Genomic DNA, 25,839 nt, shown 5'->3' with positions numbered 1-25,839 from the left:
GATAGATCACACTGCTCTAATTAAAAACAACAACAAAGCAGATCCCACAAACCTGACGTCTGCCTGCTCTTGAAATAAGGTATATGATGGTTTGGCCAAAAGGAAAAAAAGAAAAAAGAAAAAAAACATTCATTTGGGATAAATGTCTGGGACAAAATTAATATTTGCAGTGCGATTTTTGAATTTGACAGATTTGCCTGGTGAATATGTAAGCTTGTGATTTTGTCACATTTAATCAGCACAATTGATTTCTGTGGAGAAAAAATGGCTTAGAAAAACTAAATGATATTCATTCAGAAAGGGATGTGACTCAGATCTAAGGTATGCTGATACATGGTTTTTCATTCATCTCGTACAATTAAGTGAATGGTAACCATAATGGTTCAGGGGTAACCACACCCTGGTGTGGTTTGAATTCATTTGAGATGTTTTGAGATGCATGTGGCAGTATTCGGTTTGGTTTTAAAACCTGTGAACTACACACACAGGCTGTAGTCCTAGCTTTAGAGGTTGCATTTGGAACAAAAGTTGCAACTTGCAAGAAGGAAGAACTTTGGGGGATGCATTCAAGGAAATAGTCGCTCCTTACACAGAGGTGAGAGTATATAGGGAGCACAAAGATAACCCGGTAGATGCATTTCCTCCCCACCCCTGCCCCACAGTAGCCCAAGGGCTGGCCCAAGCTATTTTGCTATCTCAGCACTAGGCCCACCACCTTGGACCCCACACTACTGCCTGCTACCTGCAAAGGAGCCAAAGTCTTGTGAAATGTCACCAAACTCTTTCAAGACTCCATGACATTTCACAAAACTTGGCTAGACAAGACATGGTGAAGGCCCATATAAGACCTCTCTCCACATGGCCTGGCCTAAAACTGTGGATAGTTGTTGCCTAGGGTGGATTGGCAAATGTGCTTCCTGAGGTTAAACACCTTCCCACCCTGTAGCATTATATAAATGGAAGTGTCAGGAAGGAGAAAGAGGGAAATGTCCGCTTCCTACTGCACCCTCCTAAAGTTACAGCCAAATTCTTAGGAAAACCCCTCCAGTCTTTCCGAGTGTAATGTTCAAGGAGCACCAGCAAAATTGTGTGTGTGTGTGGTGGTGGGGTGTTCAACTCTATTTTGTATTTCTACATCGGAATGGCTGGCAATTTGACAACCATCCACTTGCTCACTTGGGGACCCCCATGGGGGTGGGGGCTAAGCCTACTGTTTCTCCTGCATGCCATGCCAGCCGTCACTTAGACCCCTTGTGGCAACCCTGCTCCAGCCGCCAGCCTCTCTCTCTTCCTCTCAGCTGCTCCGACCCCTCGCCTATCTGCGAACAGGCTTACCCGGGGTGGCTCTGTTGTAATGGGCCTCCACTGCCGAAGGCACTCACATGTGAGGCACAGAGGCATACTGAGGCTGAAGGCTGCAGCAGCAGCATCTTGGGGGGCCAAAGTGGTGGCAGGCGCTGGGGAGGTACTCAAGGCAACCTGCCACGGCCCCCAAAATCTGGAGCTGGGCCTGACTGCAGGTGGATACAGATAACCATTTTGCCATGCATTTGTCACATGTCTGTCCCTGCTGCATGGGAAAATTCTCCTTGCTGTTTGGCAGGTAACACAGATGAACCATCAGCTTATCAGGAAGTGCAGTCAGTATATCCTGTGATGACATGTCAAACTGCATCTGTAACTATCCACTTTTTCTCTGTGGATGATGAGATTTGTGATCATCCAGGAGTTCCTGTAGTCTGAAGACGGAGGTGGGGAGGGGGCTTTAAAACATGCTGCCGTTCTCCCTGCAGGTTGATTGCCGTCTCTATCCCAAACCAAGATGCAGCAGTCTGCGTAAACCACTCTGTGGTTATGATGGCCGAACATATAAGAACGAGTGTGTTTTCTGCAATGCAGTTGCGTAAGTATGGACGAATGTTGAGTGACTGATGGACAGGGGGCAGCAGTTCTATCCTGCAGGCATCTCTGAAGGCCAAATTAGAGGACGTGTTCAATCCCTCATTGCATTTAAGGTGCCTGTTGTTGTTGTTTTTCTTTAAAAGTATCAACGATCCGGATCAGTGCTGGAAAATGCAGGGGTGGAGATTTTAATCCAAAGTCGCAGTAAACCCTGCCCCCACCCCCAAGCTGCTATTCACCCCAGATGGTGGCTGCAGGTGGCACCAATGGCAGTGTTTTGGGGATAACTGGTGGTGGGGAGGGGGATTTTCATCCAGACTGCAACACAGGGGAAGAGGATTAACTCCATCCTTTCCAGAAGCTGCTGCTGCTTTTAATGCTGAAATCAGACACACTACGTGCAATCCAGCATTGGACATATTGTCTAGTTTGGCCCTGAGTTTATACCAGTTTTTAAGAGAAGTGCTTAGCTGATGCTTGTTCCCGTTAGGCTTTGGTGTTTCATAACAGAGAATTTTCTGACACAAATGGGCAGTGAAACTTGGAGAAGGGGGTGTTTTGTTGAGTGTTGGGATTCACGGGAAATGTAGCAACGGTTACCAGCACTCAACATTTTGAGTTGGCCCTGCTCACCAATATGTCCTTTCTGGTTAGTGAGTAAGGCTGAATCTACACATAGCAGTTATACCATTATCACACCATTATCATAACTATTGGTACACATGACACCAATGGCCACCAAGAGTTATGATAACAATATGGTAACAGTATAACTCCTCTGTGTAGATTCAGCTTAAGTTTCATTTTCTGGATTCTCATGTTCTATGCCTTATCTTTCTCTCACCAGCAAAAGTGGTAGCAGGCTTAGACTGTGGCACCGTGGAGCGTGCTGAAGACTTGGAGATGCACAGAACTGAGGCGCCTCCACTAAAGAAAATCTACCTCAGTCCATGGCTTGCTCATAGCATCACCACAAAGAAATCCCTTATAACCTATGCATGTGCTCTGCCAGCATCTGGCAGCACCTCAATGTCATTGAGCAATAAAGTAAGCTGACCATCTCCCACCTATCTTGGATTCTTCTTTGGAGACAAACATCTATCCTTACATTTATTTTCTTTATTTTCCATTTCCTACTTCAACACATCATAAATTTAATGTATTTATGGGATCTGGGCAGGAGAAAATGACCCAAAAATGGTTGCTGTCACACCCACAAAGAGCTGCACAAGGAGTAGAATCCTGAGACGTAGTTCATGCCGGATTAGAGCACTTCAGACTGCAGGTGCTGGATTGTACGTCAGAGTGGCCCTTCATGTCAAAATGACGACAACAGCCTTCTGTGCATATACAATTAGTGCAACAGGGAGACATCTGGTCTAGGAACCTTGTCCCTGGCATGCTGCTAGGTGTCTGCTCTGTTCCAGGGGATCGTCTCAGCCAGGTGGGTTTGAGTCTGAGCAGGGTGTGTGCTAGGCATGAATTCTGGTTCCAACAAAGGAAGCAAAGAAAATTCAGAGAGTCCTGGATCAGGTTCCAGCCAGGGAACATCAAACAAGAGAAGGTTCAGCTCACAATAAGGCAAAGTCAAGCCAAGCAAAGGTCAAGTTCTGATAAGGCAAACTCCAAGCAAAGCAGAATTCAGGTTCTGGTGAGGCAAAGTTTAAGGAAACCGGGGTGTCACCCCAAATGGCTCCACATGAGAACAACAAGCAAACTCAGATTGAGGCTTAAAGAGAGCTGCAGCTCCATCTGGGTGACTAGCTTGGCCTCTGGTAAGTAAAGCCTCTTCAGTTAAAAGTGCCTGTTTACCTGCTTCTGCAGTCCTTGACTCTGTCAAACGGGACAGTCACTCTTCTGGTTCTTTGGGACCAGAGTCCAAGGAGAGGAATGCAACCTCCTCAACCAGGAGAAGTGCCAGAAAAAATGGGCTCCTCTTCCGCTGGAGCTTCTGGGCCAGAGGGGATATTCAGGGCCAGTTCTGAGGGCAATCCCTCTCCTCCTCCAAGTCTCCAGCCTTATCCCCTGAAGACTCCGGGGTGATGACAATTTCTGTGAGTCAGGAAGTTTTTCCTCATATGGACGTTCAACTATGGGATTCATTGGCCAGTCGCCTGATCTTGTTTAACTGGAGCATTGTTTTTTTTTTTTGTTTTTTTTTTTAAACTCATTTATTGGCAACTTAACTGTATACTAAGAACCTGCATATGGCTACATTGGTTGTCAAAGCCCAACTAGATATGAAGGTGGTAGGTCTGCCTCTTTAAAGGCAGGTCTGTCCCAATCACATATTTGTTGGGTCCAATTTTAAGAGCAAACAGGAGCAAACGAAAAGCAAGATACAACACCCTCCCCCCTCCCATGGCTTAGCTCCCTTTCAGCATCTTCCAAAAACTCACTCTGATAACTGCAAGTGAGAATTAGTTGCCTGTGGTGAGAGGCTGCAAGGAGACAAAACCTTAAATTTGGCCGCATATATGTTGGCAAGGAGTGCTCTGATATGTGAAAAAGAAACTCTGAGAGCATGAGGAAAGATCTAGCGATCCAAACTGGATCAAGTATCCTCTGCCTCAAAAACACCTGGGCTGTAATCAAGAATATTAAAGAGGATTCGCTTCCAGTGTTTAGGCCAAAGTCTCCCCATGTCAGCAGAGCTGATGTTTGCTCAACACGGTGAGGACTGCACTTAAAATAAAGGGTCAAAGATTCCTTTCACTTGGAAGGGCTCAAAAGGGGACTCTAGAGCAAACTCTTCTTTTCCCCAATCCCAGCCTGACCCTCCAGGATTCCACAAATGGCCAAGCCCTGGCCCCACCCCATTCCATCCAACCACTGGTGGTTGGGTGCTTTTGTGGGGGTGCTCTCCCCCCACCCATTCTAAACAGTAGTTATTCGCTGTAAGAGCCATAAGTGAAAACAGGCTGATATTTGCCCTATGCCAAGCTATCCTGGCCCTACAGCTGCAGTCCTTTTCACACTTACCTGGGAGTAAAAGCCCCAGATGCATAGGATTACACTGTAAATCATCCTACCACCACTCCTCTGCCCCTAACAGAAGCCTGTCTAATCTATGGAAAACCTCCAAGGAAGGCAATTCCAACACTTTGCTGGACACAAAGCAAGGCCATTCTGGTTAGGAGTTCCTTCTGTCTTCTTAGGGTATAAACCTCTGGAGCCAGGAGAGGTTTCCCATGGACAAAAGGGCTCCTTCAGACCATAGGAGGTTTCTGATCCAGAGAAAGAATCCTGCTAGCAGAATAGAGAAGGCAATCTTCATTGAAGTCCCCTAGGACACCCCACCAAAATCTGCTCCTGGGGTCCCACCAGAGTAGTGCAGGAGGTAGTGCAGGACTCCACAGGGAGGGAGCAATTGGAAAAGATCACCTTCACCTTCCCTTTCTGCCAGCACAACTCTGCACAGGGAATGCTCCTACCAGTGGAAAAGAAGCTGCATCCAACCCATGGCTTCTTGTCCTGACCTAAGCAGGAATGGTGATTAAGTTCTGAGTGATTAAATTGTAGTGGTTTGAGTTGTCTTGCACCTACAGAGATATCCAATTAAACAATGGAAGTATCTTCATGTTTGTAAAGGCATGAGAGATATGTAAAACCAGGCACATGCACACACATCCAGTTGATGCCCATTCTACACACCCAACTCACAGCCAGTTCTCCAACCATTCCAACCAAGTGTCTGGTTGGCAGCGGATTGGTAATGACGTCATCTGTCGCAAAGGACCTCAAACTGCTGTAATTTTGCACCAAATTACTTGTGAGGACAGACCCCAGAGAAATTAATGCAAAAAGACTCATTTACCTCCCCCTGCCCCCCCAGCACAAAGGAGAAAGAAAACGCTATTTTATTCTTTCTTTTCTCCCTGACCGGCACCTTGAAAATCATCTCCCAAATCAAGATGGGCCATCTTGAATTGATAACTCTTTTTGTTTTATTAATCCTGAGAGGAGGGATAAAAAGACCACCCCAAATCCCAAGATTTGTGGAGAATTCTTTCCATCCAGAAAGAATCCTCATACTTGGTGCTCAGAAGAGCAACCCCCCATTTTTCCTTTCCCTCTGTCTTCCCTTCTAATTCCAAAAGAAGCTCAGAGATTCCAGGGCTCACAAGAAAGCAGATAAGGAGAGGTAAATCTTTGCATTAGCTTCTATTTTTCTTCTGACTGGCCCATAAGCCTATTAGCTCTTTTTCTCGTTTTTCCTAATATTCTACCCCATCCCCAACTCCAAAAATAAGAACATCAGAACATAAGAGGAGCCATGCTGGATTAGACCAGGGGTCCATCTAGTCCAGCATTCTGTTCACGCAGTGGCCAACCAGCTTTTGACCAAAAACCCATAAGCAGGGCATGAGCACAACAGCACCCATGTTCCCCAGCAACTGGCGTACATAGGCTCAATGCCTCTGGTACTGGAGGTAGCACACAGCCATCAAGACTAGTAGCCATTGATAGCTTTTTCCTCCAGGAATTTGTCCAACCCCCTTTTAAATCCATCCAAATTGGTGGCCATTACTGCATCCTGTGGTAGCGAAATCCATAGTTGCTGCATGAAGAATTTCTTCCTTTTATCTGTCCTGAATCTCCCACCAATCAGCTTCATGGGATGACCCCAGGCTCTAGTATTCTGATAGAGGGAGAAAAATGTCTCCCTATCCACATTCTCTCCACGCATAATTTTGTAGACCTCTAACATGTCTCCCCATACACTCCTTTTGTCCAAGCTAAGAAGCCCAGCTGTTGTAACGTTCTCTCATAGGGGAGATGCTCCAGCCCCTGGATCATTTGAGTTGCCCTTTTCTGCACTTTTTCCAGCTCTACAATATCTTTTTTTTTAGGTGTGGTGACCAGAACTGTACACAGTTCTTTTCTTTATTTTCCATTTCCTATTTCAACACATCATAAATTTAATTTGATGTGGTTGCACCAGAGTTTTGTATAGGGGCAGTATGATATTGGTAGTTTTATTCTCAATTCCTTTTATAATTATGCTTAACATGGAGTTTGCCTTTTTTACAGTGGCCGCACCTGGGTTGACATCTTCATTGAGCTGTCCACCACAACCCCTAGATCTCTTTCCTGATCAGTCACCATTAGCTCAGATCCTATCAAGCTATACTTAAAGTTGGGATATTTTGCCCCAACGTGCATTACTTTACACTTTCTTACATTGAACCGCATTTGCCATTTTGATGCCCATTCTTCCAGTTTGGAGAGATCCTTTTGGAGCTTCCCACAATCCCTTTTTGTTTTAATCACTAATTTGGTGTCATCAGCAAACCTGGCCACTTCACTGCTCATTCCTAATTCCAGATCATTTATAAACCAGGTGAAAAGCATTGGTCCTAATACAGGGACCCCACTATTTACTTCCCTCCATTGGGAGAATTTACCATTTATTCCTACTCTCTGCTTTCTGTTCTTTAACCTGTTAGTGATCCATAAGAGGACCTGTCCTCTGATTCCATGACTGCTAAGTTTGCTCAGGAGTCTTCGATGTGGGACCCTAGCCCCTTTGGAAGTCCAAGTAAACAATGTCTATCAGATCACTCCTGTCTACTTGTTTATTGATATTCTCAAAGGATAAAAGGTTAGTGAGACAGGACTTACCTTTGCGGATGCCATGTTAATTCTTTTTCAGCAGATTTTGTCATTCTATATGCTTACTAATTTTATCTTTAATAAGGCTTTCAACCAATTTACCCAGAACAGACATTAAGCTAACTCCTCAGCTTGGGAACTCCCTTTTGATCTTTTACAGCTCCACACTTAACTTTCTTTCAGAACCCCTGCATTTACTCTGTGCCCTGCACTCCAAAAGACTCTCACAATTCCCAAAACTCTGTTTCTCCCCCACTCAAATAATTCCAGGCTGAAACTTCTTTTCTCCCCACACATTTTCTTCCCATTTCTACATAATCAATGTGTTACACACACAGTTGGCTAGAAGGGCAATCGCGATCACCAAGTTTAGGCTGCATTTACCTCCCCCCTCAAGGGCTACTTTTCATTGCAGGGCTGAGTTTTTGATCTGCTTGAAGTACAACTGTTCTTTTTGAAGTGCCACACTTCCATCACCTCTTTTGTAATGTGGTTGAGTGAAGGAAGTTGTTCTGCTTTGGGCTCTCACCAGTCATTGCGTTTTGCACAGTACTGTTCTTGCTATTGCCAGCCTTGATCAGTGTGTGATTCGCAGGATAAGGGAAGCGAGTGATCATGCCGTTTGGGATTGTGTGGCCTATAGTGAAGAGTGAGAACGTCTTATCTGTGAACTTCAGAGTTTGGGAATTGTGACTTTTACTTTGGAGGCTGTTAATAACATAAGAACTTAAGAAGAGCCCTGCTGGATCAGACCAAGGGTCCATCTAGTCCAGCATTCTGTTCTTACAGTGGCCGACCACAGGAAACCCACAAGCAGGGCATGAGCACAACAGCACCTTCCCACCCATGTTCCCCAGCAAGTGGTGTACATAGGCATACTGCCTCTGATACTGAAGGTAGCATATAATCCCCAGGACTAGTAGCCCCTGATAGCCTTCTCCTCCAGGAATTTGTCTAACCCCCTTTTAAAGCCATCCAGAGTGGTGGCCACCACTACTTCTTGTAATAGCAAATTCCATAATTTGACTATGCACTGTGCGAAGAAGTCCTCCCTTTTATCTGTCCTGAATCTCCCACCAATCAGCTTCATGGGATGACCCCAGGTTCTAATATTATAAAACACTTCTATCATGTCTCCCCTTACTTGCCACTTTGCTAAGCTAAATAGGCCCAGATGTTGTTACCTTTCCTCATAAGGGAGTTGTTTCAGCCCTTTGATAATTTTAGTTCCCTTTTTCTGCACTTTTTCCAATCTACAATATCCTTTTTAGCTGTGGTGATCAGAACTGTTCACAGTATTTTAAGCGTGGTCAAGTCTGATCTTGGCATTTTTATTTTCAGATCCTTTCCTAATTATGCCTAACATGGAATTTGCCATTTTTGCAGCAGCCGCACACTGGGTTGACATTTTCACCAAGTTGTCCACCATAATCCCAAGATCTCTTTCTTGGTTAGTCACTGTTCTTTGGAAAAGATGGTTGTGGGGTATAGTTTTAAAAGCATTGGGGGAGAGGTGTCTCCAAAACGCTCATCTGTCTAATTGTGTAACGTTAGGGTGGGGGGAGTTACCAGTAAGTAACAGGCACAAGGCTTCTTTTCTGGCCTTTTATGCCATTAATCTCCAGTCAAAGAAGAAGACCCCTTATTGAACATACACACACACACACACACACACAATGTTCTATATATCCCACAGCAACTAGGTTTGCTACTGATTCTTAACCTTCTCAATGTTAATGTTGTTTGGATATATGATTCAAATACCCCCGATGTGTGATTTTGATTCATTTTAAATCATTCCTTAATAAAGCATAGTATTGCTGTCAAGGACCTTGTTTTTAGACTCTGACTACCTCAGCTTTGGGTGTACCAGGCTTTCCTACAAGCCCAGAGTTCAACACCACGTTCCTTCATGGGTGTGCTTGCACCCATCCATGTCCTCTCTTCATCACACAGAACTCTGTGTGTGCCTCACAATTGTTTCAACTCTGCATTGTTTACAGGGGCTACATTTTCTCCCTTTTTTTAAGGCAAAGCTGCCTTCAAAGCCCCGAGCTGTATTTCAACCCAATTATAAAACTGACAAGGCTCTTTTCGAAGTTGCAGCTTTAAATTAAGACTGCAGTACTGGTGTTGTGGCTTAGAACACAATGAGATGGCTGTCACAAGAAATGAAGCAACCAATGGGATGATTTTGCCAAACTAAGCGTTCAGTTGGACCACAGTATTAAGAAACAGGAATTTGATTTCAGAAATGTTCCAGCTTTCCAAGCATAAAGTACAAACAAAAAGAGCCTTAACGGTACAGTTAGAGGTAGTGCTATTCTGATTAAAGGACATGCAACACTCACACCCCCTGCCATGGGGAACAGTACTTGGGACCTCATACCTTAGACCTATAAGAAAGACTATCTATCTGCCCGTATTCAAAAACATGTGCAGAGATAAGTGCAAACACACATACGCACACAACTAAGAACCTTCCAGACCTCTGCTCTGCCCTTCAGAACGTCTACAGTAGGCTGACTGTTTACATATTATAGAGCAAGGGTGGGAGGTCTTCAGGACTGGGGGAGCAACTTTGTGGTTGTGGTTCTCTAGGTTCTCTTAGAGCCTCCACCAACTGGAGCCTGGTGCAAAAGATACACATTGGGTAGTAAAAAATTCTGAGCCCAGGAATTTGTTTTGAGTACCAGAGCTGAGTGCATCTCACAGCCCTTACACACAAAATCCCACTCCTGGTTACAAGCTCCTTTTTCATGTTAGCAGTATAATTTAGGGTGAGGGGTGCAGGGGGAGTCAATTGGTTGCTGCTATTGTTAAACAGTTGGGAGTTAGAAGTCCCTGCAGATCCACTGCAAGTCACCCAGGGTTGTGCCTCCTGTCAACATCAGGCCTGCGAAAAGCTGGAAGGGGGGGGGCTCATCGGGGCCCCACCCAAATCTTGTTTCCCCACTCCTGCAATATACCATTCTTAGGAAACATATTCAAATAGGTGTTTCCATCTCAGCAACAGATTTTCCTTGATGATACTGGTTATTGAAATCCCTCCCAGTCAATTTTCTCCCCTGGTTTGGGGATGGAAACTACCTTGGTTGCCCTAACTGATGGCTTGTACCAGATGAGGATGGAAGGAGTGTGCAGGAATGAGTTGGGGCCATTGTTTTGACATAGGTTCACTCATGCCAGGCTGGTAGGTACCAAACAATGGTGCTGAGACACTAGAGACTGGTCCTTGGGCTATCGGATCCTGCAAGGTTATGTAATCCTCCTTCTTTCTAGATTGTGTGTCTGCGTGAGGGGGTAGATTGTGTGTTTGAAGTCTCAGTCTGTTAGTGTGTACACACATTGTCCACTGGGCAGGCATCATTATCAATATGTGGAGGTTGAGTGTAGAGCCAGCAAGATTAAGTACTTCTTTCCATGTGAACGTCTCAGCTCAGTTTGACCCTCTCTGCACAGGACCTCTTTGTATGTGCGGTTGAAGAGGTGGAAGGTCCTACCCAATGTCTGTTGACTGTTACATTAACAAAGAGCCAAGAGCCAAATTCCTGACTCACATTTCAGTTGAAGAAGACCCCTGCCTGAAGCAACAAAAAGACTGAGTTTTTCCTTGCTAACACCAATAGGTTGATAGGAAAGGGGTGCTGTGTTTGTTTTTCTAATAGCGCTTATGGTTCTTTGCATCATTCGTATTTAGAAACCCAAGTAGAATTTTCTCAGGAGGCTCATGGAGAACTAAATTGTGTGTTTTCTTTAATGATTTTTTAAAAATACTTATTTTACTACTATTTGTAGTTTTTCATTATATCCTTTTAATTTATAGATGAGGTTCCTGGTTATGGGTTATGATCCAGACAATAAGCTACAGCTGGTTGCCATCTGTACTTGGAATCTTCCTGGTGGGGGTGTCTCCATGAGCGATTTACTGCAAGGTTGCTGCGTTCACAGGTTGTTCAGGGCACATGACGTCATGGCCATCTCACAGCCACCCTGGAGTTTCACACCAAAAAACCCCGGTTCTTCTGAGACTTTTAGTCTTAATTGTTTTCCTTAATTCAGCTTCTCTGCACTTCTGTTGTGATGTGCACCACCCTCCGCATTTACTTCAGCATGATTTCCCTGCCCACAGGTGTGTCTTTCACCTGGCCATGACCTCACTGACCCAGTCAAGGGGTATTTCCCCAGTGTTTTCCCCACCTGTGTTTCCCCGATGTTTCCATCATTTCACATCTGGCCGTCAGGGTTCTGAGCTACCTCATGGCATTTACTTCACCTTAAAAAAAAAGTAAAGGTGTCCGCAACCAGTCGTGTCTGACTCTAGGGTGTGGTGCTCATCTCCATTTCTAAGCAAAAGAGCCAGCACTGTCCGAAGACGCTTCCGTGGTCATGTGGCTGGCATGACTGAACACTGAGGTGCATGGAACGCTGTTACCTTTCCCGCCAAAGCGGTACCTATTTATCTACTTGCAATTTCTTGCTTTCGAACTGCTAGGTTGGCAGAAGCTGGGACTGAAGACGGGAGCTCACTCCGTCACGCAGCACTCGGGTCTCGAACTGCTGTCCTGCTGACCTTCCGGTCTGCAATTCAGCATCTTAACCACTAAGCCACCACGACCCTTACTTCACCTTGCCTACCACTAAACTCTGGTGGCAATCCCCGCAAAGTATAGGTGTGCTCCAGACAACCTCTAACTTTTTTTTAAATGTAAGGAATTAAAGTGAAGTAGCGGTTTTCTTGGCACTCATTACCGCACATTTGCCAGCCATTTTTATGCCCCCTAACTCACTATCTCACTATTGCACTATCACACAATAGTGCAATTGAGATATAGTGAGATAGGGGATATAGGAATGGCTGGCAAATGTGAGATAGTGAGATAGCATTAAAGTGAAATAGCGTTTTCTCCTGCACTGTCAGGAGAAAGGTGACTAAAGAAAGAGAAAGAGAAAAACTAATTAAACAATTAAACAAACAAAATAGAAAGTGACCAGGATTCTAATTAGGAGCAGTATACAAGAAATGCTAAACCCTAAACATCTGGTGAATGCATCCGTTAACATTTTTCATTTTTACATTGTTGTTGTCACTGGTGGTTTATATAGGTTTATATAACTCTCAGACACACATTTTAGCTTAAGCCAATAATTCATTGAATGCCAAGAGCAAAATTCTATTTAAACAAGTCTGATGACAACAGACTTGCCTTGTCAACCTGCTTTAGTTAAATACCAGCTAAGCAGTGAGCGGGAACAGGGGAGAGAGGGATGCAACAGTGACTTAAAGCAGTTTGCCGTTGTTGTAAGTATCCCAGTGTGGCCATCTAGTGTATATTATTGGTACTACACTTTCTCTTGACTTTATTATGGCCTTGCTCTCCTACGACCTTGCAAATCAGTACACCAACGTGACCCAATCAGGATGGATTTGTTTTTATAATTTATTAGATTTATTAGCTGCCCATCTGGCTGGCTACCCGGCCATTCTAGGATATAGACTGATGTGATTATATTAAATCCTTACCTATGCTAGCTATGCCTAAAAATTATGGGGGGAAATCATGAATAGGGGATTCAAAGACAAGTATTCTCTGTAGTGTGTAAGTCACCTAAGAACTCTGCCCTTCTCAAAGGGTTACAGGGCAAAACAGTCTATTAGTAAGCACTGGATTGGCCATGATCTAAGGCAACCTTCCCCAACCTTGTGCTCTCCAGATGTTTTGGACTCCACTTCCATTAACCCTGACCTATTACATTATATTATATTATAGACTATGAGGGCTGGATGTGCCCGATCTCGTAAGCTAAGCAGGGTCAGCCCTGGTTAGTACTTGGATGGGAGACCGCCTGGGAATCAAGCTTCCTGCATTGAGCAGGGGGTTGGACTCTATGGCCTTGCAGGCCCCTTCCAACCCTATGATTCTATGTCTATGTCCATATTATATTATATTATATTATATTATATTATTTATTACATTTCTATACTGGCCCATAGCCGAAGCTCTCTGGACGGTTTACAAAGGTTAAAAACTAGGGATTTTTAAAACTCATCAACCTCTTCAAGGGAGCTGCTGTTGTGACTCTTTCCAGAAATAGAATCCTGTGGCAATGGTGGCCATAAGGCCATCATGTAAGCATCATTACAGGTGTAAACGCCTGTAATGATGCGTACATGATGGCATATGGCCGCCATCTGCACAGGATTCAATTTCGGAAATAGAGGAAGTTGCCAAAATGGTGGCTCCCTTGAAGAGGCCGAATGCGTGCTTTCCAAGGGCTGGAGGAGATATTGCAGCAGGCACCCGTACCTAATCAATGGGGTCCAGACTTGGAGGAGAGATTGCCAGGAAACTCTCTTGCAGGGGTGGGCGATCTGTGGCCCTCCAGAGGTTTTTACCTCCAACTCCCATCAGCCCTAGCCAACATAGCCAGTGGTGAGGGAAGATGGGAGTTGTAGGCCAAACCACCTGGAAGGCCACATGCTGCCCACACAGTGTCTCTGAAATGCTGCCCTTGGGTGTTGACACATGTCCACAGCAGAGAGCACTGACTCAGCGTGCCCAGAGAACCCAGTCTGAGCTACCAGTGAGACATGCTCATCTTCTGACTTCATAACTCATGGGCAGACAAGCACAAAACCTCTTTCTGGTTGGCAAATGATATACCTTCCTACACTGTGGTTATTTGTATAATTTAGGAAGACAACCTGTAATGAATCTATCAGCAACACCTCACTTGCCAACAGCAATAGGATAAGGACAGAAAATAGGGCTGTATTTGCTTCTGCAGCCATGAAAATATATCAGTCACATCTACAAACCCGACCCATAATAGCTTGTTATAAAGTTAGCTGAGAACTGTATGGACATCAATACATAACATTTCACTATACCTTTTGTAATATTTGCAATGACAAGGCCAAGAGTTTGCCAGCAAGCTGGTTGCCACATTTTTCTTGCATTCTGCTCTGTACACAAAAAAGGAACCACTAAAATTGGTCCACCTCACCACAGTCCTCTGTAATATCACATTTCAGCCTATACATTTTATTTGGGAGAGGGAGATTTCATCATCCAGGCCACAGAGACATGCATATATACATGGGAGAGACATGGGAGAGATGTCAGACCTCGCCTCTGCCAGTGGAATCGGAGGAACAACATCTACTACTTGGAAGGGGGCTACCTGGTGGGACCACCAGTCCTGCGCACACAACCATGAAGCTGGGATGCTTTCTGCTCCTCACTCTGATGGTGTTCTTTTTGTACTCAGGTGAGTCATATTTCCGACAACAAAGGGTCTCTTTCCTGAGAGATTTGCCCCTTGAGACTCATATCCCATTATACACTCTATCTCAGAAAGGAACGCAATATTCCATGGACATGCATAGGGCTGCTTCCATATGACATGGGAAGGGTGTACTGGGAGAAGTGTTGCTCTGTACATCAAAGAAGGCATAGTGTTGAGTAGACTAAAATATCTAAAAGGAGTACACTCTTCCACACAAGCACTGTGGGTGACAATATCTGGCTCCAAAATTAATGTAGTGCTAGGAAAATACTATTGCCCCTAGACCAGAATGCTCAGGGTGACCTTGAGATGGAAAAGAAAACAGGGAGGACTCGGACAACATGTTGCAATACTGGGTGACTTCAATTACCCCCACATTGACTGGATAAATGCATATTCCAGTCACGACAAAGAGGTTACATTTCTCGATGCCCTAAACAATTTTGCCCTAGAACAGTTGGTTAAGCAACTGACCAGAGGGGAGGCAACTCTGGATTTAATCCTAAATGGGGTCACCCTGGACCTAGTACAAGATGTAAATGTTATTGAACCAATTGGAAACATTGACCACAGTGCAATCAGTTTAAATATATATTTAAGTGGAAATTGCCCAGGAAGCCCAACACAGTCACATTTGACTTCAAAAGAAGAAACTTCTTTAAAATGAGGAGACTGAAAAGGAAGCTAAAAGGGGGAGTCAAGGGGGTTAAATCCCTTCAAAATGCTTGGAGGTTACTCAAAACCACAATAATAGAAGCTCAGCTAAAATGTATACCACAGGTTAGGAAAGGTAGCACCAAGTCCAAGAGGTCACTGGCATGGTTCATGAGCGGTGTCAAGGCAGCTATTAGAGAAAAGAGGGCTTCCTTCAGAAAATGGAAGTCTTGCCCAAGTGAGGAAACAAAATGGAGCACAAGTTTGCACAAAGGCGATGCAAGCAGACAATATGAGATGCCAAAAAGCACTTTCAACAGCATATCGCTAACAATGTCAAGGCCAACAATAAAGAATTCTTTAAATATATCAGCAGCAGGAAGCCAGCTAGGGAGGCAGTTGACTGCTGGGTGACAATGGAATTAAAGGGGTATTGAAGGAAGACAAGGAGACTGCAGAGAAGCTGAATGAATTCTTTTCATCCATCTTCACTGCAGAAGATATAGGACAGAGACCTGTGCCTCAACTGATGTTTGAGGAAGGGAGTCTGAGGAACTGAGGCAAATAGTGGTGATGAAAGATGAAATTCTCAACCTTATTGATACATGAATTGAAGGCAAATAAATCACTGGGCACAGATGGTATCCATCCTAGAGTCCTCAAAGAACTCACATATGAAATTGCTGATCTTCTGACCAAACTGTGCAACATGTCCCTAAGACCAGCCTCTGCACCAGGGGACTGGAACATGGTCAATGTGACACCAATTTTTTAAAAAGGATCCATCAGCTTAAAATGGAAGGACTGACTGTAGGACACGCTCTCCAGATCCCTTGACAGACACGAGCCTTTAGCCTTTCATCAAGGCCCCTCTCTAAACAGGGAGGCACTGCTCAGCCCTCCAGCAGTGATGCTACAACCAGGTGATCCTTCTACAAACCCCACCTCACCTCTGTCTGGTTCTCATGGACAGCTTCCAGCTTCCCTGCCTGCCAAGGCCAGACCAGCTGATGGACAGGGAGTTAGATGACCCCCTGGGTCTGCTCTGAGAACACTGACAGAGAGAAGCTCACACAGACTCTGACATTCCAGAGGCTGAATAGGCCCAAGCCCTTCCAGGCTACTTCTAGTCAAATCCTGGCTATAACTTACAAGGCCCACTGCAGTACTGAAGCTGGGCCCTGACAAGTACCTCCATCTTGTCTGGATTATGTTTCTGCTTGTTCACCCTCATCCATCCCAAAACAGCCTCCAGACACTGGTTCAAGAGTTCCACAGCCTGGGATGTGAAGATGGAGAGGTGGAGTTGAGTATCATTCGCATGCTGATGACATTTCAGCCCAAACCTCCTGATGACTTCCCCTAGGGGTTTCATGTAGATGTTAAAAAGCATGTGCACCAGTTGTTAGGGAACATGGGCAGGAGGACGCTGTTGCACTCATGTCCTGCTTGTGGGTTCCTGGTCGACAGCTGGTTGGCCACTGTGTGAACAGAATGCTGGACTAGATGGACCCCTGGTCTCATCCAGCAGGGCTCGTCTCATGTTCTTATGGCATGAATCCATGTGCCAGGCAGTCCCATTCCAGAACCATCATGGATGCAAGTGGCCTGTCATCTGGCATTGGCCCTACCACACGGAGGGACTCTCCAGAGACAGTCTCCAGGAAATGGGCCCAATTTGCATTTTGAGCATGTTTCAAACATTCCTGCTCTCTAGACTCTGGAGATGGTGAACCTCCAGCCCATGGGCTCATCCAGCCTGCAGAGCCCCCAATCCAAGCCCCCACCCCCACTCGCCCAGGGAGAGAGCCGCCACCACACACACTCGTTCGTTAAAGCTTCCACATGGCTCCCGCAACATATAAGGTGCACGCACGGGTGCAGTTCTACGCACACATAGGAGAGGTGGAAGTACCACTGAAACTGGCAGGACTGGCTTCGAGTCAGGTAGAGTTTGAATACATTTTATGCAGTTTATATCTGCAATCAGTGTTGTTAACGGAATAAGGTATTTCTCGTTGATTTGATCATCTTCCTTCCCACTGATCTATCAATGATTGAAAAGGGGCAGAGCGATCCACCAGAGAGTGCTGAGGGAGGGGAGCTCACGGATGAACTGCCACTTCCTGTGCCTGGTCGGGGCTGGGGGGTGGAATGTTTTCCTCTTTTTTTAAATCTTTTTCTCCCCTTTCTTTCCTTCTGAACTCTTGCCTCCCATTGCTTCCAACGGGGGAGAAATAAAGTGTGCAAGTCTAGGGCTCCTGTAGGTTGCCCCTGTCTCGGGGTGTGAGGGACGTTGCATCCATTCCCTCAACCCGCCTCCGGGACACCGTGTTTTGGCCCCGTCTGCCATCAGAACTCTGGCAGCAGGGAAGCAGCAGCAGCGGGACTCACCTGCGCAGCAGAGGTGGCTTCCAAGGGCCGGCCCTGGTCTCCGCCTGCAGACCTTGCTCGCCTGTGGAGTCCTGTGAAATCGTACGGGACGCACCTCCAGGGGCCGTGGAACCGCAGCCTATGGAATTGTTTCTCTTCTGGCCGGTGTTTCTTTTCATTGTTGCTTAAGGAATTAAAAGATATACTTTATTCATCATCATCACCTAAGCTGCACATTGCCAAACCTCACTATGCCCTTCTGAGATATTTCTTATTTTGTTGCTTTAAATTTTTGTTGCATTTCTTATTTTGTTGCTTTAAAATGTGTTCCTAAATGGACTATTATTGAATATATGGAGTTGCAGTACAATTTTTACACTTCCCATTTTTTGATTCTAGATGTTGTCACTGAAGCAATAGATGAACGGGTAAGTGCCAGCTATTTATTCTCACTACATCACTCTCCCCTTCTGGTAGGTTTGAGTTAAGACCATTGTTGCCAGAGAGGGCAAAGTTCAGTGAAAAACATGTTTAGGATTTAAAAAAAAAAAAATGTCCTGCCTTTATGGATACAAAACCTTCGACGGCACCTTCCAAGTAGAATCCAACATAACAACCCAAGCACTGTTGTATGCTGCTTTCCTGGTCCTGGGGTGTTCAGTTTATTCTGTTTTTGTATTTACATTTTGATTGTTTTGACATTTTTGTAAACCGCCTGGGGAATGTGATTGAAGGATGCTTTAAAAATACTTAATATAAATAAATAACCAAGATCCTTCCCATAGAGCTTTTGCTGATAGTTCACCATGTGGGGTGGGGGGGGAGAGGTCAGTCCAGCCAGAGCAGCCCTCTCATGTTGCCTTCACTTCCTATCCCTCTCCTCAAATCCTTCCCACAGGACAGTTGGTGGTAATGTCTGCAGGGCGCTTTTGAATTTGTCAGCTTTGCATAGTGCAAGTGTTAATTTCTGGATCTATCACATTTGATAATAACAATTCCTTTCCATGGAGAAAGATCGCTTAAAACAAAAGCATTGGGTTCTGGGCCAGCCCCCTCCTTAGGTGGAGTCAGTTTGCTCAGGCGGTGGATAAGGAAATAGGCGCATTCCCCTGTGCCCGTTGCCTCACCCCAGTGTACTGCTCCCTGCCTGGGTCTGAGAAAGCTGCCAGCGGGGCCCAAGTTTTCCTCTTTCTGGCCAGTGCACAGCTGAGACCCAATGCCAAACTACACCTAGCCCTAATCACGTACCCTGTAGTTGAGGCTTGTCTTTTGTTTTACTCTCATGTAAACACATGGCCCCCTGGGCCCCCTGAGAGGGTTTCCTCCTGCGACCAGATTTTTCCTCCAAATACAATAAACACCCACACCCACAAGGGGGAGGCAGTGAGAAAAGGAAAAAGTCCAATAGAGACTACTTTCTTTCTTTTTTACCCTCCCCACCCCCCCAGGAGTTATGACGGGATTTCAGCAAAAAAATGGGTGATGGGGGGAAGCTTAAACCCTCCCTTCCTAGAAAGCCGTGATCTGAATCAGGCCCATGGGCACTTACACAAGAATAAGGAAATAGAAACGCAGAATAATAAGAATAACTTTAATAACAAAGAAGCCTAGGAATGTCTACTCAGCAGTAAACCCTACTGAGCTCAATGGAACTTTCTCAGGTCAGTGTGTATAGGATTTCATTCTACGTGAAGGTCTTCCATGTTGGGGGTAGTTGCGGTGGGTGGGGTGGGGTGGGGAGGAAACCAGAGAGGCCTGGATATGAGCTCTCCTGAGCCCCTCCTAGCCTCCTTCCTTCCCCCTCTGAAGTGCCATTGTAAGACAGGCAAAAAAAAAACCCTTATCCCAAGGGGGCAACCCATAGGATTGTGCCCTTAATTGCCTTTGCTCCAGGCAAAATGTGCCCAACCCTTTCAAACTTTCCTCCAGGCCCTCGTTTCTTTTGTTTGAAGCTGGAGGGTGCCTACCCATTCTCCTTACTGAAAACCAAATTCAGTTATGTGGATTTCCCTCCTCATCTTTCTGGATGAATGCAGCCAACCATTTTACCATCCACGTACAGCATACAGGCCTATAATGTCTGGTCAGTTTCTCCAAACTGCTTGGCAGGTGTCGGATTGTAAAGTTGGAAGGAAGATGCTCATGAAATGTGCCATTTGCTTTCTCCACAGAAGTACTGTCGTGGGTATACACAACCACAACAAATATGCACCGCGGAGTACAGTCCCCACTGTGGTTCTGATGGCCGGACATATGGCAACCAGTGTTTTTTCTGCAATGCATATATGTGAGTAAGAGGTACAAATGAAAAGGTTGAGCAGGGTTTCTCTGTAGGCAGCCCTGAATCTGTACCCCGTTCAAAATAATTGTTTTAATTGATCTGTGTTCCAGTTAGGCTCAGAATATTTACTTAGAGATAATTTTTGGACACACGTGAACAATGAAGCTTTGAGAAAGGAGGTGTTTTACCAACTGTTGACACCAGCAGGAAATGTCTCAATAGTCACCACTTTTAACAGATCTCCACTTGCCCTACCCAGTACTATATTCTTTCTGATTGCTGACTTATGAGAAGAGCTTGCATTTTCTGAATCTCACACTGAGTTCTTGGCTTTGTCTTTCTCTCACCAGCACAAGTCATCGAAGGCTTAAGCTGAGGCACTTCGGAATATGCTAATACTTTGAAGAAGCACAACACTAAGAAACATCGACAATAAAGAATATCTGTCCCACTTCATGCCTTGCTAATAGCATCACCACAAACAAAGCTATCCTTCCCTCCGCTTCTGCTCTGTTTGCTGATGAAAACCTTGCAACATCTTAGTGCGAGTTATCAATAAATAAGCTAAGCATTGTCCACCTTGGATTCGTCTTTTGGGACAAGCATCACTCCGTACCTTTTTATGTATTACTAGCAAACAGATCCAGCTTTGCACGGGTTAGTTCAGCCCTTAGTTTGATAGAGCAGAGCTTTCAAAGAAGCTTACACAGCTGTCCAAGTTGGACACATCACATCTACCTTGACTGCGTAAAGCCATATCTGCTGGGACCCCTAGGCACAGCCCCTGCCATGGTGCACCCCTATAGCCTCCTGAGGGAGGGGTCTGTACAACCCATTCCCCTGAGGGAGAGCTGCCCCACAGCAGGGGGAGTGGGCAGGCATTTAACTCTGTCCCTCAGCCTACTAGTCCCCTGTGACTTCAAACCGCAGGGGCTGCAAAACTATGTGCTGGCTAGGGAAGCCTGTCCCTACCGCATGAAAGTGTTTCTGTGGGCTTCAGCCACATGGGGCATCTCTACACCAGCCTAAAATCCTGAATTTAAAATGCGTATTTCTGCTTCCATTTTAAATGCAGGATCACAATGACTCCCTTTTTAATGTGCTTCCTTTAACCCCACCCCCTTCCCTATCTGAGTCTTCCATTATCTTTCATTGATCTCGCTCCTCTTCTTGCTGCTTTTCCTCTTTGCACGGAGGGAACTCAAGCAGAACACAGCGGGGCAATTTGATAGCTCATTATCAGCGATCCATTTTAAAATGAAATAAAGGGCATTCAGTGCAGGAGATGCCTTGGAGGTTCACGGCGTCATGTAAAGTGCCCACAAACTTCCATGAAGGAGCCATCTCAATCACAGGATAAAAGCTCCATGTGAAGAAAGCTATGGATACATTTAAATTAATAAAAATAAATTTAAATTTAAAAACAAAATAGCCCTTAGGTACACACCACTAGGGTCCCAGAGTATGCATGCCAAGTTTCCTGTGTCTTGGTGGTGTCACGGTTCTGGCACTGTGGTTCTGATGGATGGATGGATGGATAGACAGACAGACAGACAGACAGACATCCTCTTGTATTATTACTATAGGTCTACTTTAGAAATCATTAGTCCTCCCTGCTTGAGACATGCAGCAAATGTCATATACTTATAGGATTTGTGCAAGAGATTATTACTGGACATTTGTTACTAATATCACAGATTAATGCCAGGTTGGTCCAAAACAAAATCTCTCACATTCGTGGTTTAATTGTGGGTGAGAGGGCTGACCTGGTGTGCATTACTGAAACCTTGATGGGGGAACTGAGAGGGGTTGTGCTGTCCCAGCTGTGCTCTCCTGGCTGCTTGGTGCAACACTTATCAGTTGGGGAGGGGGAGAGTTGCTGTGGTATATAGGAATTCTGTCTCCCACTCCAGCCTAAAGGCCAGTGGCCAACATCTCCTTCCTGGGTAAGGTGCTTAGGTGGGTGGTTGCCAGTCAACTCCAGGCACTCTTCGATGAAGCTGATGATCCAGACCCATTTCAATCAGGCTTCAGGCCGGGCTTTGGAGGTATTTCCCACTGGGAAGTACTCAAGCATGTGATTTATCCATCAGCAGCCTGACGTGGGAGGTATAGTCCTGCAAGGGCTGCACTATATCATGGGGGAGGAGGGGTGCATTCCCATGGGGGAGATAAATTGGGGGCTGCATACTGCAGGTGGTGGGAGGGGCCAAATCAACACACTTGCCCCTTTCAAGCCTCCCTCCCCCAGTCATCCTGATCAAAGCTGCTGTTTCTCTGCCACTATTAACCATGGGGAAGCAGTGAATCTGGCTACATCAGTATTGTTGGGTGGGTCCCCTTCTGGTTATCCTGCTCTTGTCTGTACCTCCACTGCTGGGCACTTATGTTAAGGGCCTGCCCCCCCCCCCGCCCCAGCAATCCTGATCAAGATCACTGCCACAATGCTACTTATTACAGTGGGGGACTGCAAACTGTTCCCAGACATCCAGCAGATGATGCTAAGCACCAGGGAAAGGTGGCCAGGGCTCCTAGGGATGTCTGCGGAATCTGCTGCGGACTCCAGTGAGGCTGAATTCCAGTGAATTCGGCCCCTTGAAGTCCGCAGTGGAACGAACGCACATACCTGTGCCTCTCCAGACCAAATCTCCCCCCCCCCCCCGGCTGGTTCCGTTCCGCCATCTATGCGGAACCCAGAAGTAAGTGATCGGATGCAAATGGCGTCCGCTACACCATTTGCGTACCCGTTTTTCCTCGCAATAGGCTACGCATCTCTATTTATGTAGATACTTACATAGCCTATTGCATGAAAAAACAGGGATGCAAACAGCGTAGTGGATACCATTTGCATCCCTGGTTTTTCACGTGATAGGCTACAGAAGTCTCTACGTAAATAGAGATGCGTAGCCTATCGCGAGAAGAAATGGGGATGCAAAAGGCGTAGCGGACGCAATTTGCGTCTGGAGAGCACTGTTCCGCACAAATAGGAGCTGGGACAGAGCCAGCCAGCTCGGATTCTGGGGGGGAGGAACGGATCGCCTCCTCCCCCATCGAGGATTCTGGGGGGGAGGAACGGATTGCCTCCCTCCCCGCGCGGACGTGAGGAAAGGGGATTCGTACATCCCTAAGGGCTCCATTGGCTGCCCACCCATGGCTTAAAGGAGCAGAGCTTATCACAGATCTGCAAGGGAAAGCAAAGTACCACCCTCCAGCCTCGATCTCATCTTTAAAAGAACTTCCCCAAGAGAAATACAGCAGGGCAACACACAGAATGTTAACTAAGCAGGAAGGACATGGAATAGCACCACTGGCTGGCTGGAGGCTTATACATTCATTGCCACGTTCTCCTCCTAATTATACAAATAACAACAGTTTAGGGTGGTATATAATTTGGCAGCCAGAACAGGGGGGTTGTATTTGCCTGCCCACATGTTCTGAAGTCAGAGGATAAGCATGTCTCACTGGTAGGAGAGGCTGGGTTCTCAGGGCATGCTGGGTCAGAGCTCTCTAAGATGATATCCTGGGCCCTTTCCAACCCCCCTACGACAACAGGGGAGAAGTTTATTTCATCTGCTAGTGACTCGGCCACTTGACATGCAGACGTTGTGCCTTTGTCCAATATTACAGCAGCTACACTGGCTCATAGAATGATAGAATCATAGGATTGGAAGGGGCCTACAAGACCACCAAGTCCAACCCCCTGCTCAGTGCAGGAAGCCTGATTCCCAAGCAGTCTCCCATCCGAGTACTAACCAGGGCTGACCCTGCTTAGCTGCCGAGATCAGACGAGATCAGGTACATCCAGCCCTTTGCTCAAACTAAAGCCTTGCTTTCCATTTGTTCCCACCCAGGGATACCCCAGACTATCCTTTCAGACTGGGGCACCGGGCTTGCTTCTGGACTGCTACAAAAAGTGGAAGAGATGTGGGGGGGAATCGCCCACAGTGGCCCATATCCTTACCAGATCAATGCGTTCGTGGAATGCCTTAGTCAGACTTTGGGCCCTGTGACTCGAGTTTACCCTGCCAAGTATTCAGCTGATTGGGATCAAGCCCTGCTGTTCTTGCTTTTTGCTTCTAGAAATGCGCCTCAAGAGCACTTCAGTTTCTCCTCGAATGGAGGAGTCTCTCCTTCTTTTTGTAATTGTTGTTTTAGTGATTTTAATTGTTTTATAGTATGGGGTTTAGTTTCAAGAATTAGATGGACATGGGAAATCTGGGGTACGCACCCCAAGATTTCATCTTCCCAAATGGGGGGATGTCAAGGGTATTGGCCTGGGTTTCCACCACGAAGCTAGGCCTTGCTCACACGTCTGATGCAACTACCTGGGAGTGTGTTATCTGGGGAGCTCCTCGGTCCTGCTGCTCAAGGCCAGGCTCAGTCTTCATTAATTGGGAAAGTGGGATGATCCTGCCTCCTTTTGAGGTGAGGTGGGGGACCCAAGAACTGGGCTAGTGATTGGCTGAAGGAAATCTGCCCTGGGTTGCCAGGGCTGAGCCTTAAAAGGAGCTGAGGCAGAGGTGTGCTTGTCTCCCTTTATTATGGTGGTTTTCAGTCCTGCTTGATGGCTGGACTATATCCCAGGAGGCCCTAACTTCAGTATGTACAAGGATAGGTTAGCCACCTTTTGTTATTTTGCTTGGGTGTGCAGTTAAAAGGCTCTCTGAGTATCAAGGTTTCTTCTTTAAATCTTTCAGCTCTGTACCCCTCTGTACAAGTTACTATCCCCATTCTTCCCTTTTACTCTCCCCCCTTTTCCTTGATAAACATTTATCCAACCTTCAGAGTAACCTCAGTGCTAATTTCAGTGCCTGGGAAGGTGGCTGCTGTGTGTCTTTGGGGGATCAGAGGTCAGGATTGGCCTGTCCTACCTTGAAGGAGAGTAGGGATTATTTCCAGCACTCCTTCACACTCCCCACAGCTGCAAATGTTTAAAGCTAAGAAAAAGATGGAATAAATGCCATCTCACATTCGGGCCTGACTCTAAGAAAAATGCTGCCACAGGCCCTTGTTTCAGCAAAGCCATATTCGGGCATCCTTGCAAACTTCTTGCTTCCACACACAGTCAGGGAGCGGGACTGTGCCATGTAGCCCTCCCCTGACATCATGCGTATGATGTGAGACAGTGCAGATGCCCAGAAGGGGAAGGCCTATGTAGAAGCAGCTGTACAGGGATAGGTCTCCTCTTTGCAGACATCCTATGTGCAGATGCTGGGGTGAATGTGCTGTGCTGCTGGGTGTGGGGCTATGTGGATGTTGGGCGAGTAGGTAATGTTGCATTACGCACGTGCACTCCCTTCAGAGCAGTGAGAAATTTCAGGGGTTCCAGCTCTTACTCAGGGTTTCCTTAGCAGGAGGTCACTGGAGACTTGCAGCATTTCTGCCATAGCTGTTGCTCTTAAAGGGGCCATGCACTAGAAATTCTGCTGGGTGCATAGATTACAGGGAGGTAACATATCCCACCAGGGGTAGAATCCTTGAGAGATCATTCTAACCCCAAACCCATAACAGTTGAAATGGGTGCCATTTTCAACAGCTCTCACACGTGGTTCATGCTAAGCCATGGTGGGTTGTCCCCATGGGTGGTTGCAAGGTGTCTTAGCATGGTGTCTGAACCTGAAGCAGTTTTTCCATCATGGGCTCTTTTGCTCAAACAAGCCACCCTGAAAACCTATGGCTCGAAATAGAGTTGTTTACGGTGCCTCGTTCTCAGGGTGGCTTAG

General features: G+C 46.1%; 1 protein-coding gene across 1 annotated transcript; it reads left to right on the top strand.

The window, feature by feature from the left end:
* Positions 1-14,666: 14,666 nt before the first annotated feature.
* LOC146354590 (ovomucoid-like) lies at positions 14,667-20,692 on the top strand. The gene is made up of 4 exons (XM_084839301.1): positions 14,667-14,790; positions 18,235-18,263; positions 20,007-20,122; positions 20,467-20,692. The coding sequence occupies exons 1-4, from the start codon at positions 14,736-14,738 to the stop codon at positions 20,510-20,512; spliced, it is 246 nt and encodes an 81-aa protein (XP_084695427.1). The 5' UTR covers positions 14,667-14,735; the 3' UTR covers positions 20,513-20,692.
* Positions 20,693-25,839: the final 5,147 nt, after the last annotated feature.

The sequence above is a fragment of the Heloderma suspectum genome, chromosome 2 (assembly GCF_057233095.1).
Source record: "Heloderma suspectum isolate Gila_16-S chromosome 2, 16-S_ref, whole genome shotgun sequence".
Lineage (NCBI taxonomy): Eukaryota > Metazoa > Chordata > Lepidosauria > Squamata > Helodermatidae > Heloderma > Heloderma suspectum.
This window is presented reverse-complemented; position numbering and strand designations above follow the sequence as displayed.